The 17,500-nt window shown below is 39.8% G+C and overlaps 2 protein-coding genes across 6 annotated transcripts in view; both read left to right on the forward strand.

Annotated features, from left to right (window-relative positions):
• The window catches only part of LOC133640794 (interleukin-31 receptor subunit alpha-like), a 48,348-nt gene extending 47,126 nt beyond the window's left edge, over positions 1–1,222 (forward strand). For all 5 annotated transcript variants that reach the window (XM_062034443.1, XM_062034442.1, XM_062034444.1 and 2 more), the window contains one exon: positions 736–1,222. In XM_062034443.1, coding sequence (XP_061890427.1) covers positions 736–1,146 — 411 coding nt within the window. In that variant the 3' untranslated portion in view covers positions 1,147–1,222. The remainder of the gene's footprint in view (positions 1–735) is intronic.
• Positions 1,223–4,710: 3,488 nt separating this feature from the next.
• rngtt (RNA guanylyltransferase and 5'-phosphatase) overlaps positions 4,711–17,500 on the forward strand; it is a 266,774-nt gene continuing 253,984 nt past the window's right edge. Inside the window, exons 1-4 of the mRNA XM_062034453.1 lie at positions 4,711–5,164; positions 8,329–8,438; positions 8,522–8,625; positions 8,709–8,797. Of these exons, the coding sequence (XP_061890437.1) occupies positions 5,101–5,164; positions 8,329–8,438; positions 8,522–8,625; positions 8,709–8,797 (367 nt within the window). The 5' untranslated portion in view covers positions 4,711–5,100. The remainder of the gene's footprint in view (positions 5,165–8,328; positions 8,439–8,521; positions 8,626–8,708; positions 8,798–17,500) is intronic.

The raw sequence follows: 17,500 nt of genomic DNA on the forward strand, positions 1-17,500 counted from the left end.
AAAGCCGCTGCTCCTCCACATCGAGAGGAGCCAGATGAGGTGGTTCGGGCATCTGGTCAGGATGCCACCCGAACGCCTCCCTCTGGAGGTGTTTAGGGCACATCCAACAGGTAGGAGGCCACGGGGAAGACCCATGACACGTTGGGAAGACTATGTCTCCCGGCTGGCCTGGGAACGCCTCGGGATCCCCCGGGAGGAGCCGGACGAAGTGGCTGGGGAGAGGAAAGTCTGGGCTTCCCTGCTTAGGCTGCTGCCCCCGCGACCCGACCTCGGATAAGCGGAAGAAGATGGATGGACGGACCGTAAATTGATCTAGAGATTTAAGCATTGAATAATAAGATAAATTATTATAATATTATATTACTTATTTCTAACATTTTTATGACTGAGACCAAACTCGAAGGGAGACTTAAAGATTAAATAAATCTATATTAAATTGATTTTGAAAATGAAAAATATCAAAATGACCCCCGCATGCTTTAATTTTTCAGTGTGCGGCCCTCAGTGGAAAAAGTTTGGACACCCCTGTCTTAGACATTCTTTTACAGCTATGTATCTTATATGAAAATGTATGACGTATTTTTTTTTACAATTTGCATATTTAAATGGCAGAAAAAAAATCTTCAAATTTTAAAAAAGCCCGCATGAATTTGTTACTCATAGGGACAAGCGGTAGAAAATGGATGGACGGATGTTTTGCTCTGATTGACCACAGCAAACTTCTGTAACCCGCAGGGGATGCTCCTTTTCCGGCCATTCAGCTATCCATCAGAAAGCCTCTGTGAACCCGTCTACATGGAGGAATCACAGCCATTTACCACCCTCGATACCCAACTTGACCCGACCGCCGTCCTCAAGGAGCATTACATCGACCCCGCTGTTATTACACAGTCCAATAAGAGACCGCACGACCTAGAAGACACTTCCAATCAGTCTCCTTCCACGGAATCCGCAGTGTTGCTCTCTGAGGGCGGCAGTCCATTAAGCCCATACCGAAGCCAAAGTTCTGTAGAAAGCCCGAGCCAAAGCGATGATAAAGAATGTAAGTGTCTGCTTCCAATATCGCATCAGGAATCATCAACACCATTGTCTGTTTATGTTACTGTGGAACTATTTGAGCAATATCAGAGCATGCTAGAGAAGTAAAAGTGCACCACATAATATACTGTATTTAAGCTACAATAAGGTAAGTACAGTCATGGTCAAAAGTTTACATACACTTGTGAAGAACATAATATCATGGCTGTCTTGAGTTTCCAATCATTTCTACAACTCTTATTTTTTTGTGATAGAGTGATTGGAGCACATACTTGTTGGTCACAAAAAACATTCATGAAGTTTGGTTCTTTTATGAATTTATTATGGGTCTACTGAAAATGTGACCAAATCTGCTGGGTCAAAAGTATAAATACAGCAATGTTAATATTTGGTTATATGTCCCTTGGCAAGTTTCACTGCAATAAGGCGCTTTTGGTAGCCATCCACAAGCTTTCTCTTGACAAAATTGGTGCAGTTCAGTTAAATTTGTTGGTTTTCTGACATGGACTTGTTTCTTCAGCATTGTCCACACGTTTATGTCAGGACTTTGGGAAGGCCATTCTCAAACCTTAATTCTAGCCTGATTTAGCCATTCCTTTACCACTTTTGACGTGCGTTTGGGGTCATTGTCCTGTTAGAACACCCAACTGCGCCCAAGACCCAACCTCCGGGCTGATGATTTTAGGTTATCCTGAAGAATTTGGAGGTAATCCTCCTTTTTCATTGTCCCATTTACTCTCTGTAAAGCACCAGTTCCATTGGCAGCAAAACAGGCCCAGAGCATAATACTACCACCACCGTGCTTGATGGTAGGCCTTGTGTTCCTGGGATTAAAGGCCTCACCTGTTCTCCTCCAAACATATTGCTGGGTATTGTGGCCAAACAGCTCAGTTTTTGGACAATGACCCCAAACACACGTCAAAAGTGGTAAAGGAATGGCTAAATCAGGCTAGAATTAAGGTTTTAGTAGAATGGCCTTCCCAAAGTCCTGACTTAAACGTGTGGACAATGCTGAAGAAACAAATCCATGTCAGAAAACCAACAAATTTAGCTGAACTGCACCAATTTTGTCAAGAGGAGTGGTCAACAATTCAACCAGAAGCTTGTGGATGGCTACCAAAAGTGCCTTATTGCAGTGAAACTTGCCAAGGGACATGTAACCAAATATTAACATTGCTGTATGTATACTTTTGACCCAGCAGATTCGGTCACATTTTCAGTAGACCCATAATAAATTCATAAAAGAACCAAACTTCATGAAAGTTTTTTGTAACCAACAAGTATGTGCTCCAATCACTCTATCACAAAAAAATAAGAGTTGTAGAAATGATTGGAAACTCAAGACAGCCATGACATTATGTTCTTTACAAGTGTATGTAAACTTTTGACCACGACTGCATGTATCATTTGGGGAATATAATCTAGCAGGAATATAAGCATGTCATCAGATTGTGTCTAATATCTCACTCATATTCCACACTCACCAATCTGGAACTATTTATTTATATACACTACTGATGTTATTACCTGTGCAGTCACTTCTGTGTAAAAAATAATTATTAGTGCAAAATACTCATGTATACTAGCATGACAATAAAGTTCTTGAAAATGTTGAAAAATGTTGTATGTATTTAAGCATGAATGTTTTTTCCAACTCATTAAAAATTGTTAGCACGACAATAAAGTAAAATTAGCATATACAGGTATGTGTACAGTAATAATGCCTACATTATGCACATTCCCCATATATTGACACAATACCTAGTGATTCTCAAACTGTAGTACTGGTACACGGACACTGTCTATGACCTAATTACCTAATTAAATATTGTAATGAACTTGGCTACCCCTGTGGTAAATTTTAAATGTGCTTTATAAATAAAGTTGATTTGATTTGATTTGATTTGACCTGACTCCAGCTGTTATCAATGGAAGTTGTCACAATCTGACTACTGTAGGCCGTAGTCGACGCCAAAATAAACAGTTAAGACACAAACAGAATCGTTTTACTCTGTCATTTCTATTGCTCAACACACGTGGGAACTGAACGCTCTCTCAGCCTCCCAGCCAATCAACACGCACAACAGAAGAGATGCCATAGGAAACAACAACATCTGTTAAATATTGAATGAACTACATGTGGAACATAACATAGCAACCAATCCATTACAACAGTGGTCCCCCGGTACCGGTCCGTGGATCGATTGGTACCGGGCCGCACAAGAAAAAATGAAAAATAAAATAAAAAATAATTGTTTTTATTTGTTTTTATTTTTATTAAATCAACATAAAAAACACAAGATACACTTACAAATAGGGCACCAACCCAAAAAAACCTCCCTCCCCCATTTACACTCATTCACACAAAAGGGTTGTTTCTTTCTGTTATTAATATTCTGGTTCCTACATTATATATCAATATAGATCAATACAGTCTGCAGGGATACAGTCCGTAAGCACACACGATTGTGCGTGCCTTTTTTGTCCCCCCGGTCCGTGGGACGAATTTTTAAGCGTTGACTGGTCCGCAGTTACAAAAAGGTTGGGGACCACTATATTACAATATAAAAGTAAATAACAAAATATATATTAAAATTGTGTTTTATTTCCCTATATTCAAACACAGTGCAACAACATATGTTAAATATTGAATGAACTACATGTGAAACATCACATAGTAACCAGTCCATTGCAATATACAATTAAATAACAAAATATATATTAAAAATTTGTTTTATTTTCCTATATTCAAACACAGTGCAACAACATATTTTAAATATTGAATGAACTACATGTGGAACATCACATAGTAACCAGTCCATTACAATATACAATTAAATAACTAAATATATATTAAAAATGTGTTTTATTTTGCTATATTCAAACACTGTGCAACAACATATGTTAAATATTGAATGAACTACATGTCGAACATCACATAGTAACCAGTCCATTACAATATACAATTAAATAACAAAATATATATTAAAACATTGTTTTATTTTCCTGTATTCAAGCACAGTGTAACTTTTTAAACTGTGTGTAATGCTACAGTGGCCAAAAATATTAAACATAATTTTTAAATATAACCTTTGCCTTGTTTTTAACAAATACTTAGGCGTAATACGCTACTGTATTTTAATGTTGGTCATTATGCTGGTAGTTGGAGAGCCAAGTGTTTTCTGAGGTGGTACTTGGTGGGGGGGAAAAACAGACCTATACTATTGACTTCGAGTCCAGTTCTGGTATTAAAATATCACATTTAAAAAAGTGTATTTATTTAATTTGTCAACTCAGTCATGGATTGTCATACGCGTTATCTACCTGTAGAGGGTAGCACCATAAAGGAGCTCGCAGTAAATACACGCGACAATGATGCGTTCCATGAAAGTCGGACAATTTAGAAGCCAGTGCTTCCATGACAACAGTGATTATGTTTGAAGTTTCCTTCCACTATAATTAATAATAAAATATTTATCTTTTTTATTACAAAATGATGTTTTATCTTGTCAATGGAACCCGGGAAATGTGTCAATCAGTAATATTCACAATTATTATAAAAATAACAAACACTGTTGATATGAAAGGTAAAAAAAAGATCAACCATCACTCAAATGCACTTAAACAGACCTAAAGTACAAATGGCATCCCAGGCTTAAGCTTAGGAACGTTTTAGACCTCGAAGAAAGTGGGGGATTCCGATTTCTAAGGGAAACATGGAACGCAACACCGACAGGCACTATGGCGTTTGAATGAGAAGCTAGCTTGTTTAGCATGACCTAGCTAGGCTTTGTAGTTTATCATTGTAAAGACGTTATGTTAGTAACAACTAAGACAGAAGCGTTGCCGCTAATAAAACTATTCAACTAAATGCCCGGCGACCCGTCCGCGGGTTGGTTTGGCTTATCCTTTTTTAACGATACTCCTAAATTAACTAAGCTAGCTGCTAAAGGGCCTTGAATCCGCGGTACTAGCGTAAACCACTACCGGGGATTGAGGTCGCATTGTGCGGACGTTCGGTATCATCATTACCGGTGAGAAGCACTTATATTACAGCTAAATATGTCCCACACCGGACCCCCTCCTCGGTGGCGAAATTGTCCCAGAAGAGGGCAACCAGTAGCAGGTGAGACATCTGAGCTCCAATTGCTGCATTTACACTACATCTACTAATAATTAAATAGTTGAAAAATACTAAAAGTTCACCCACAAATGACACATTTTGTGTGCAGTGTTGCTAACCCCAGCCAGGCTAATAATATTTGGTAAACATGGCAGGTTTGGACAATTGTTATGCTAGCATCTCTCTCTCTCTCTCTCTCTCTCTCTCGCTCTCGACGCAACAAAACAAATGTTTGTTTAATTTAGTTTTGACATTCATATAAATATATGGCGTAATGGATTATATTGTGTTCATGTGTTCCATTTTTTTCAAAGAAGAGTAGTTGCAATGTTAGTAAATAGCAGAGTTGTCCATCAATCACGTGTAAAAAAAAGAAAAAGGACAACAAATAACATGGCTGTCCTGGTTCCTCTGTGCGCATGCGCATATAATGGGTCTCATTGAGGTCAAAAACAATGGTAAAAAAAAACCATTACTGTTAAAAAATATGTGGAGAAGAACAAATCCTCTAAAAAAATCGAATTCATTAACTTTTGATTTCAAATGATTATTTCCGTCCTCTAAGGCAGGGGTCCCCAACCTTTTTTGCAGGGGGGTGGGGGTTGGGGGGTGGGGGGGGGGGGGGGGTAGGATTGGTTGGTATCAACACTTCAGTCATCAACAATTGCATCATCAGAGAAATGGACATTGGAACAGTGTAGGACTGACTTGGTAGGATATGTACAGCAGGTAATGGACACAGAGAGAGAGAGATCAGAAAGTATAAGAAAAAGTGTCTACATTTGATTATTTACATTTGATTATTTACAATCCGAAGAGGTATGATGTGGAAGGGAGGGTGTTAGTTTAGGGTTGAAGGTGCCTGGAGGTGTTCTTTTAGTGCAGTTTTGAAGGAGGATAGAGATGCCCTGTCTTTTACACCTGTTGGGAGCGCATTCCACATTGTTGTGGCATACAAAGAGAATGAGTTAAGACCTTTGTTAGATCGGAATCTGGGTTTAACGTGGTTAGTGGAGCTCCCTCTGGTGTTGTGGTTATGGCGGTCATTTACGTTAAGGAAGTAGTTTGACATGTACTTCGGTATCAGGGAGGTGTAGCGGATTTTATAGACTAGGCTCAGTGCAAGTGGTTTAACTCTGTCCTCCACCCTGAGCCAGCCCACTTTGGAGAAGTGGGTAGGAGTAAGGTGTGAATGTAGGCATTATTTTCACGGACAGGCCTTCCACGTGTGCCAGATAAGTATAGCAAATAAGTGAATGAAAAATGAATACATAAAAAAATTCACCATAACGTTGAATTAGTGGGAGCCCCTGGCCTTTTCCTTTTGCAAAAAAGCTCTCCATAGACTTTAGATTTTGTACTCAATTTTGCTAGTAGTAGTAGTTTTATTGGCTTTAGTATCTAATGGGTTATAGGTGATACATCACATTCAAGGACAAGAGCATGGATATACAATAAAGCTAGAAATACTTGCCATTAGATCCAATAGATTTTTGTGGATTTCTATTTCCATTCAAAAATATACAGTATGTATTCATATTTTCTGCAATAGATCATACGTAGATACACTGTTAGCTTTTCTGGTCCAATTTTCCATGTGTAAATATATGTTATTGTTAACTACTTGTGTAATAGGACTATGTGCAATAATACCAGCACTTTAACTTACTAGGCCAAAGGAGATGTGTATTTCCTTCCTTCAGCACAAGTATTATATGCAACAATTTAACACTTCTCCATCTGCCTTATGCACTTTAACTACTATGGTCACTTTGTTCCTGATCCGCCCTGATCTTAGGTCATCAACTTGCCGTGGACTGCAGATGGAACCTAGCTTTTGGCTACAGTTTGGCACCTTTATATGTTTATTAATGTGCATTGTCTCATGTAACGAACATGTAACAAATATAGCAAATGGCGACTTCCTATCAGGAGTTTTAGAATACATCTAGGAACAAGCTTATTGGTGTGTCTAGTGGGACTGGCAAAAGTTAAGTAGGAGAAAATGCGGTCGGTTATAAATTATTTAATGTCTCTCCGGGGCCCGGTAGAAAAGCGTCACGGACTGGTGGTTGGGGACCACTGCTCTAAGCGCACAATTCAAAGTGCTTTACAGAAAATTTAAAAACTAAAAATATAAAATAATCATAATTTAAATTAAAATCAGAAGATAAAATCATTATTTAAAAAAATCACAATTAAATCAATGTAAATAGTGTAGACAAAATACTTACAGTTGTCACATACACAATTAAATAGAAGTGTTTCCAGCCTTGATTTGAATGTTGCCAACGTTGAGGCCTGTCTCACATCTTCTGGAAGACTATTCCAGTTTTTTGGAGTATAATACTTAAAATGCTGTTTCACCATGTTTGGACCTGACTCTAGGCGACAACAGGGACCACTCTGTGAGGTTCTCGGGGCTCGAGATGGTTCATATGGCCTTAACATGTCAGAGATGACATTTGGCACAAGACCATGAAAAGACTTGTAAACAAGCAAAGCTGTTTTAAAAGTTTTTCTACGAGCAACAGAAAGACAGTGCAGTGACCTAAGCATTAGACTAATGTGGTCATATTTCCTGGTTCTAGTAAGGACTCGAGTGGCAGCAAATGGTATTTATTTTTTAAATCAGAATAATTACAGGTTATTCCTCACTTGCATAATATTAATTAACTTTTTTAAAAATCCCAATATTTGGACAAAAATGCAATTTAATTGTCAGAATGTCATACAGGAACATTTGTATAGTTGTTTTTCATTTAATTGCACTAAATGAATTTGTTCTAAACATTATAACAGTTTTGTCTAAAGTTCAGTGAGGGTGTATTTTAAAGGGAAATTTGCCAGTGAGCACAACTTTTGTAGTCCCATCACTCATCTTTGCACTGATGCAGGTAACCATTCGCGGTTAAGGTAAAGTAGCTTGTACGCTCAAAATAAATGTTGTAATTATTCTGCATATGTACATGATTAATGCAATATATGTTTTTTAATTCTTCCTTCAAACATAACTGATGTTAGAAGATTTGAATTGTTCTCACTTAGCTGCACCTCCCCTCAATCTTCCAGCGCCTCACATTTTAAACTCCCCTCATCAAAGCTATTATCATGCTACTACAATATTTCACATGTGATTATCATATCCATATATTTATTTCCTGCAGGTAAATTCTTGCCAATGAAAACCATGCTGGGTTCCACATTTGATGACCAGGTTGCAGAGGAAAACCGGTTTTACCCGAGCATGCTGTCCAATTACTTGAAGAGTCTAAATGTAAGTCAAGAAAATCATCACTGTCTTGTTTTTGAAAGGGCAACACCATGTCACATCCCTATTTTCTCTTGGTTTTTTGTTAGGTTAAAATGGGTTTGCTTGTGGATTTGACGAACACAACTCGCTTTTATGACCGCAACGACATTGAAAAAGAAGGAATCAAGTATGTGAAGCTTCAGTGTAAAGGGTAAGTGACTTGACATCATTGCTTAGTTGCGTTTTTCTATGCAGTAACATGCAAAATCTCCTTCGTTATTGTCTTTTTCCCAGTCATGGAGAATGTCCCTCCAAAGAAACGACAGCTATGTTCATCCGCATCTGTGAACACTTTCTGGAGAAAAATTCCACAGACCTAATGGGTAAGGAGAGATCATCTTAAAGCTTATTTTCGAAGAACATTGTAGTTGTAGAAGTGTAAAAATAAGTTATTATTAGGACATAAATATTTCTTAACCTTAATGACAATGGCTTTTATTTGCACCGTGGATGCGCTTGACATTTCTCGTATTTTAGCGCTACATGAAAATATGCTCAGTCTGCTCAGTGGACTTGTGGTTAGAGTGTCCACCCTGAGATCGGTAGGTCGGGCATTCAAATCCCAGCCGAGTCATACCAAAGACTATAAAAATGGGACCCAGTAACTCCCTGCTTGGCACTCAGCATCAAGGGTTGAAATTGTGGGTTAAATCACCAAAATGATTCCTGAGCGTGGCCACCGCTGCTGCTCACTGCTACCCTCACCTCCCAGGAGGTGGAACAAGGGGATGGGTCAAATGCAGAGTAATTTCACCACACCTAGTGTGTGTGTCACTATCAGTGGAACTTTAAAGGCCTACTGAAACCCACTACTACCGACCACGCAGTCTGATAGTTTATATATCAATGATGAAATCTTAACATTGCAACACATGCCAATACGGCCGGGTTAACTTATAAAGTGCAATTTTAAATTCCCGGGGAACTTCCGGTTGAAAATGTCTATGTATGATGACGTTTGCGTGTGACGTCAATGGTTGAAACGGAAGTATTGGGACCCATTGTATCCCAATACAAACAGCTCTGTTTTCATCACCAAATTCCACAGTATTCTGGACATCTGTGTTGGTGAATCTTTTGCAATTTGTTTAATGAACAATGGAGACTGCAAAGAAGAAAGCTGTAGGTGGGATCGGTGTATTAGCGGCTGGCTGCAGCAACACAACCAGGAGGACTTTGATTTGGATAGCAGACGCGCTATCCGACGCTAGCCGCCGAACGCATCGATGATCGGGTGAAGTCCTTCGTCGCGCCGTCGATCGCTGGAACGCAGGTGAGCACGGGTGTTGATGAGCAGATGAGGGCTGGCGTAGGTGGAGCGCTAATGTTTTTATCATAGCTCTGACGAGGTCCCGTAGCTAAGTTAGCTTCAATGGCGTCGTTAGCAACAGCATTGCTAGGCTTCGACAGGCGGCACAGCATTAACCGTGTAGTTACAGGTCCAGTGTTTGGTTCAGTGTCTCCTGATAGTAGTATTGTTGATCTTCTGTCTATCCTTCCAGTCAGGGGCTTATTTATTTTGTTTCTATCTGCATTTAAGCACGATGCTATCACGTTAGCTCCGTAGCTAAAGTGCTTCACCGATGTATTGTCGTGGAGATATAAGTCACTGTGAATGTCCATTTCGCGTTCTCGACTCTCATTTTCAAGAGGATATAGTATCCGAGGTGATTAAAAATACAAATCCGTGATCCACAATAGAAAAAGGAGAAAGTGTGGAATCCAATGAGCCCTTTTACCTAAGTTACGGTCAGAGCGAAAAAAGATACGTCCTGCACTGCACTCTAGTCCTTCACTCTCACATTCCTCATCCACAAATCTTTCATACTGGCTCAAATTAATGGGGTAATCGTCGCTTTCTCGGTCTGAATCGCTCTCGCTGCTGGTGTAAACAATGGGGAAATGTGAGGAGCCCTTCAACCTGTGACGTCACGCTACTTCCGGTACAGGCAAGGCTTTTTTATCAGCGACCAAAAGTTGCGAACTTTATCGTCGATGTTCTCTACTAAATCATTTCAGCAAAAATATGGCAATATCGCGAAATTATCAAGTATGACACATAGAATGGATCTGCTATCTCCGTTTAAATAAAAACATTTCATTTCAGTAGGCCTTTAAGTTTGAACTTTTAACATGAAAATGTGCCAAAATAAGTCACAACCTAATGGTCACTCTGGACAGTTTTGCAGGATGACATCCATATTTTTTTTTTGGGGAATAAGTGTTGCAAAAATATAAAGTGACACACACATGTCAAGAAGTAATTGTTTGATGCTTGCTGAGCTGAGATCTCAACGATTTGTGTTGGTTGTTACGCATAATAGTTTTAGTAGCACACTTTTCTACCAGTGTTGATTTAGAATCCAGAATTGTTTTGAATCAAGAATCAATTCTGAATCAGATCGTTACCCTCAAGAATGGAATCGAATCTAATTGTCTGGTGCCCGAAGAGTCACAGCACAACTTTATTGTTGCACTATGTATACAGAACAATAAATTGGCCTCTGACATATGCAGTAACATATTGTGTCATTTCCCATTATATTATTTTGTCAAAATTATGAGAGACAAGTGGTAGAAAATGGATTGATAAATTACTGTTCATTTACTGTTAAAATCTGCTACGCTACATTCTGTTTAAGATGTTCTTTCTGCACTTCTGTGAAAATGTTATAAGTACTTATTCTTCTGTTATTTGGATACTTTACATTAGTTTTGGGTGATACTACAAATTTGGGTATTGATCCAATACCAAGTAGTTACAGGTTCCTATATGCGTCATAATTCAAGTCATCATTTGTCTGGGGACTTCTTTCCTGAGTTTATAAAGAATGAAAAATTGACAAAAGATTTTGTGATTGTAAAAAAATATTGTAGTATCAAATACAAGTAATCATTGTTGTATCGACTAGATACGGCTCCTGTACTTGTTACAGTTGATATTTGTAAAAATCCACCCATTTGTTTACATTCAGGAGCGCTACCTTGCTGTTAGCGGTTAGCTATTGTATCCTACAGTGTGTAGTGAAGCATGTTTAGCTATTCCTCGTCCTGCAGGGATGATACTTGTAAGAAACTGACTTTATTTGTCACAATGTAGGCGAGGATTTGTGATTTTGAAGTAGCTAAAATGGACTACTAGCTAGCTATGTGTTGAAGCACTTCTTGCAGAGCGGCGCTTTAGTGTTAAGTGCTTCACCTTTATCGTTAGTTTTAAAGCCAAAGTATGTTCATTCTCCCCCGTCTTCACTCTGTTTCTGCTTGTAAGTACTGTGTGGGTTGACTAAAATGCGCCTCTGCTCATATTAAAACTCCTCCTTATTTACTACTTGATATTTGTGTCTAGTAACATGCAAACTAATGTACATTTAAGTTTTCAACCAGTTTCCAAAATATATGCAGTATCTTATTTGTCCAGCAGAGGGCAATCTTTCTCCTGTTTTCCCCTGGAAGATTACGTTCCATGAAAAATGTACTGTATTGTCTATATATCTGTCTGTCTTATCTTTCTATTTGATCAATCTGAGGCGGGGAATCTCTGGGCTCTTCAGGATTCCATTAGAATCTATCCTTAGGGTGATTTTTCAATTTATAACTAATTATCGATTCAACACGATTCTAGTAATATATTATTTGGTATATAAACTATAATAAAACCTTTTCAAAACAGGTTACAAAAACTCCTCTTCAGACGTACGACTTATACGCCCAATGTTGGCCTTTTTAAAAATGTATTAAAAAATGTTACTTACAAAAATCACAAAACGTTAATCAATTTTATAAACCACTCCAAACCAAACCCAGCTTTCCAATACTTAGGACAGACATTTACAAAGCAACTGAGATGACATACGAATACAATACATAAATTAACATAAACCACTTTTGTATCCTGTTTTTATTTTCATTTTATGGTGCTGTTATGTTGATGTCTGTATCGCTTTAGTGTATTGTGGGCCATCTTTGTGTCTGTAATAAAGTGATAATGATAATTAAAAGTAACCGTATCAATAATAATAATAATAATATAGACAGTTGCTTAATGTTTTTGCATTTATTTATTTTTATATAGGTGTATATATATATACTGTATATACAAACCCCGTTTCCATATGAGTTGGGAAATTGTGTTAGATGTAAATATAAACAGAATACAATGATTTGCAAATCCTTTTCAACCCATATTCAATTGAATGCACTACAAAGACAAGATATTTGATGTTCAAACTCATAAACTTTATTTTTTTTTGCAAATAATAATTAACTTAGAATTTCATGGCTGCAACACGTGCCAAAGTAGTTGGGAAAGGGCATGTTCACCACTGTGTTTCATGGCCTTTCCTTTTAACAACACCCAGTAAACGTTTGGGAACTGAGGAGACACATTTTTTAAGCTTCTCAGGTGGAATTCTTTCCCATTCTTGCTTGATGTACAGCTTAAGTTGTTCAACAGTCCGGGGGTCTCCGTTGTGGTATTTTAGGCTTCATAATGCGCCACACATTTTCAATGGGAGACAGGTCTGGACTACAGGCAGGCCAGTCTAGTACCCGCACTCTTTTACTATGAAGCCACGTTGATGTAACACGTGGCTTGGCATTGTCTTGCTGAAGTAAGCAGGGGCGTCCATGGTAACGTTCCTTGAATGGCAACATATGTTGCTCCAAAACCTGTATGTACCTTTCAGCATTAATGGCGCCTTCACAGATGTGTAAGTTACCCATGTCTTAGGCACTAATACACCCCCATACCATCACAGATGCTGGCTTTTCAACTTTGTGCCTATAACAATCCGGATGGTTCTGTTCCTCTTTGGTCCGGAGGACACGATGTCCACAGTTTCCAAAAACTATTTGAAATGTGGACTCGTCAGACCACAGACCACTTTTCCACTTTGTATCAGTCCATCTTAGATGAGCTCAGGCCCAGCGAAGCCGACGGCGTTTCTGGGTGTTGTTGATAAACGGTTTTCGCCTTGCATAAAAGAGTTTTAACTTGCACTTACAGATGTAGCGACCAACTGTAGTTACTGACAGTGGGTTTGTGAAGTGTTCCTGAGCCCATGTGGTGATATCCTTTACACACTGATGTCGCTTGTTGATGCAGTACAGCCTGAGGGATGGAAGTTCACGGGCTTAGCTGCTTATGTGCAGTGATTTCTCCAGATTCTCTGAACCCTTTGATGATATTACGGACTGTAGATGGTGAAATCCCTAAATTCCTTGCAATAGCTGGTTGAGAAAGGTTTTTCTTAAACTGTTCAACAATTTGCTCACGCATTTGTTGACAAAGTAGTGACCCTCGCCCCATCCTTGTTTGTGAATGACTGAGCGTTTCATGGAATCTACTTTTATACCCAATCATGGCACCCACCTGTTCCCAATTTGCCTGTTCACCTGTGGGATGTTCCAAATAAGTGTTTGATGAGCATTCCTCAACTTTATCAGTATTTATTGCCACCTTTCCCAACTTCTTTGTCACGTGTTGCTGGCACCAAATTCTAAAGTTAATGATTATTTGCAAAAAAAAACGTTTATCAGTTTGAACATCAAATATGTTGTCTTTGTAGCATATTCAACTGAATATGGGTTGAAAATGATTTGCAAATCATTGTATTCCGTTTATATTTACATCTAACACAATTTCCCAACTCATATGGAAACGAGGTTTGTATATAAACTACAAACTTACCTACCTACCCACCGACCCATCCATCTATCCACCTATCCAATTCACCTATCCATCCAGCAATCAAGGATGTGGGGGTGTCCTTATGATTTTGGCCAGGTGGACTGTTCCTTTGTTGCCGCAGTGCCTTAAACACTAATAAAAAAATGTGTCTGTATTAGTCCTTTTTGTCCAGATTCTCACCAAATTGTAATGGCTTCCCCCATTGGTCCATGTGCCACCCCTCTACAAAGTTTGGGTTTTCTGTCTTACTATTTACCGTGTCAAAATGATTGCTGTGAAAAAGACCGACATAGTAAATCATGTTCACGTGCTCCCTGAAGTTGCAGTTTCACCCTGGCGACAGCAGGATGCTCTCTTCCTCCTTAGTGGACCAGTCAATCCCCATTAGATCTCCTGCCGTACTAATGTCTGTTTGGCTTGTAGCATGGACATAAGCGCAGATGTGTCCATTCTTTATCCAGCTGGTGATTATATACTTGGTTGTTTCTGTTGGAGTCATGTCCAAATTAGACATCTGGGCTTGTTAAGGTGATCATCAGGCCCTAAAGTCGGTCCGTTTCATCTCCAGTAGTGAGTGACGTTACAGGGGGAACTTGCAATGCATAGGGAGCATCAGCCTACATGCACCATACCCTGAATACATATTTAGGCAGGTTATTAGTTTTATAGTATAACATCCAATATTGAACACAATCAGTTCAGGCAATTCAACACAAACAGGAAGAAGCAATCTAACATTAAATGGTCACTAAAGGAGTACCTGTTTCTGTTTGTTTACACTGAACTGTCTCATCCCTAAGGTACTGATTTGGCAGGGAAAAGGTGGTTACTTTGTCCTGCTGCCATTTTTAAGCTAATGTAGCATACTAGCATGCCTCTCGATAAGTGTGTGCAAGATGTTTACGCGCCGTGCAGGTTAATGCCGAAAATAACGTACCAGCATAATGTCGATTTATAGCAGGCGTGCCCAAATTGTGGCCCGCTAGCCTCTTCAATTTGGCCCGTGCGACGTCATAAGTTCATCAAGGTATTGCACCGGCGAGTGGTTTCTTAATTTTAAGTACTGTGCGGACTCTAAATGCTACATGTGTGCTGCCATCGTGTGGGCAATGTGCGTGAATCAGATCACTTACCCCTTGAAAGTACTTTAAAATTAAAAACACAGCACTTAGTTATATGATACAATCCAAACAACCTTCCTTAGTCATGGTGGAAAAATCTAAAAAAATACACATTAGAGTGCATTATGGGAAACATGTAAAACATTCTCTCAACACTTATCAATGTTTGACGCATTTTAGCTGTTTGATATTTCTGATTGATTACAAAACTTTAAGAAAGTGTGTCACGGAAGTAAACTAGGTAACAGTCAAACTTTCACATACTCTTAATATCCAATTACAAAATCCAAAACCAGTGAAGTTGGCACGTTGTGTAAATCGTAAATAAAAACAGAATACAATGATTTGCCAATCTTTTTCAACTTACATTCAATTGAATACCCTGCAAAGACAAGATTTTTAATGTTCAAACTGAGAAACTTCATTTTCTTCGCAAATAATCATTAACTTAGAATTTAATGGCAGCAACACATTGCAAAAAAGTTGGCACAGGGGCATTCTTACCACTGTGTTACATGGCCTTTCCTTTGAACAACACTCAGTAAACGTTTGTGAACAGAGGAGACCAATTTTTAAAGCTTTTCAGGTGGAATCCTTTCCCATTCTTGCTTGATGTACAGCTTGAGTTGTGGTATTTTAGGCTTCATATTGCGCCAGTCTAGTACCCGCACTCTTTTACTATGAAGACACGCTGGATAAATGGCTTTCACTTTGCATAGTAGAGTTTTAACTATCACTTACAGATGTAGTGACGAACTGTAGTGTTCCTGAGCCCATGTGGTGATATCCTTTACACACTGATGTCGGGAAATGTTCTTAACTGCTTCGAAAGTACAGACTGGGACATGTTCAAGGCAGCCGCCACCAAAAATCTTCACACAAGTGTGGAGGAGTATGCAGAGTCTGTGTTCGCATACATTCAGAAGTGCATGGAGGATGTTAGTGTGATCAAGAACATCCCCACACCTGCCCACGATAAACCCTGGATGAACAGTGCAACATGCAATGCTGAAGGCTCGGAACAACACTTTTAAATCTGGCGACATGGTGGCACTTAAAACAGCCAGAGCTAACCTGAACCGTGCCATTAGGGTTGCAAAGCGTGCTCACAGTCAGAAAGTGCAGGACTTCTCAAGAACCCCACAAACACTAGACGAATGTGGCAGGGCATACATGTCATCACGGACTATAACGCCCCCCCGTCCCTGTGACAACAGCATCAGCTGTCTCAACGACCTCAACAACCACTTTGCTAGGTTTGAGGCACTTAACACCACTTCAGCGAAGAAATCCATCCCTCGCCCTGATGAGCAGCCACTCAACCTGGACACAGCGGCTCTCCAGAGAACCCTGAGTAGAGTGAACCCCCGGAAAGCAGCGGGACCTGATGACATTCCGGGCAGGGTGCTTAAGGGATGTGGTTCTCACAGACATCTTCAACACCTCGCTTACCCAGGCTGTGTTACCATCATGTTTTAAGATGGCCACAATCATTCCAGTACCTAAAAAACCCCACAATCTCCTCCCTCAATTATTATTGCCCCGTGGCACTCACCCCCATCATAATGAATTGCTTCGAGAGGCTGGTAAAGGAATACATTGTCTCCAGACTTCCCCCCACATTCGACCCATACCAGTTTGCTTATCGCCCTAACCGCTCCACAGAGGACGCCATCTCCTCTGCACTCCACCTGAGCTTAGAACATCTGGAAGGAAAGGACACATGCGTGCGGATGTTGTTTCTGGACTTCAGCTCGGCGTTCAACACCATCATCCCGCAGCACTTGGTGAGCAAACTGGCCCCCCTTGTATTCAGTACCCCCCTATGCAACTGGCTGCTTGACTTCCTCACAGACAGACCCCTGTCTGTGAGAGTGGGCGACAACGCCTCCAGTGTCATCTCCCTGAGCACCGGCTCCCTTCAGGGCTGCTTCCTGAGTCCACTGCTGTTCACATTGATGACCTATGACTGCTGCACCAGGTCCACTACTAACCACATTGTAAAGTATGCGGATGACACAACAGTAGTGGGCCTCATCCGTGACAACAACAACATGGACTACAGGGGGGAGGTGAAACATCTGGTTGACTAGTGCAGAGCCAACAACCTGGTCCTGAACGTCGACAAGACCAAGGAGATCATCGTCGACTTCAGGAGGCACCAGTCCAGCCACACTCCACTCTTCATCAACGGCACAGCATTGGAGATCGTAAGC

The sequence above is a fragment of the Entelurus aequoreus genome, linkage group LG23, assembly GCF_033978785.1.
Source record: "Entelurus aequoreus isolate RoL-2023_Sb linkage group LG23, RoL_Eaeq_v1.1, whole genome shotgun sequence".
Taxonomy (NCBI): domain Eukaryota; kingdom Metazoa; phylum Chordata; class Actinopteri; order Syngnathiformes; family Syngnathidae; genus Entelurus; species Entelurus aequoreus.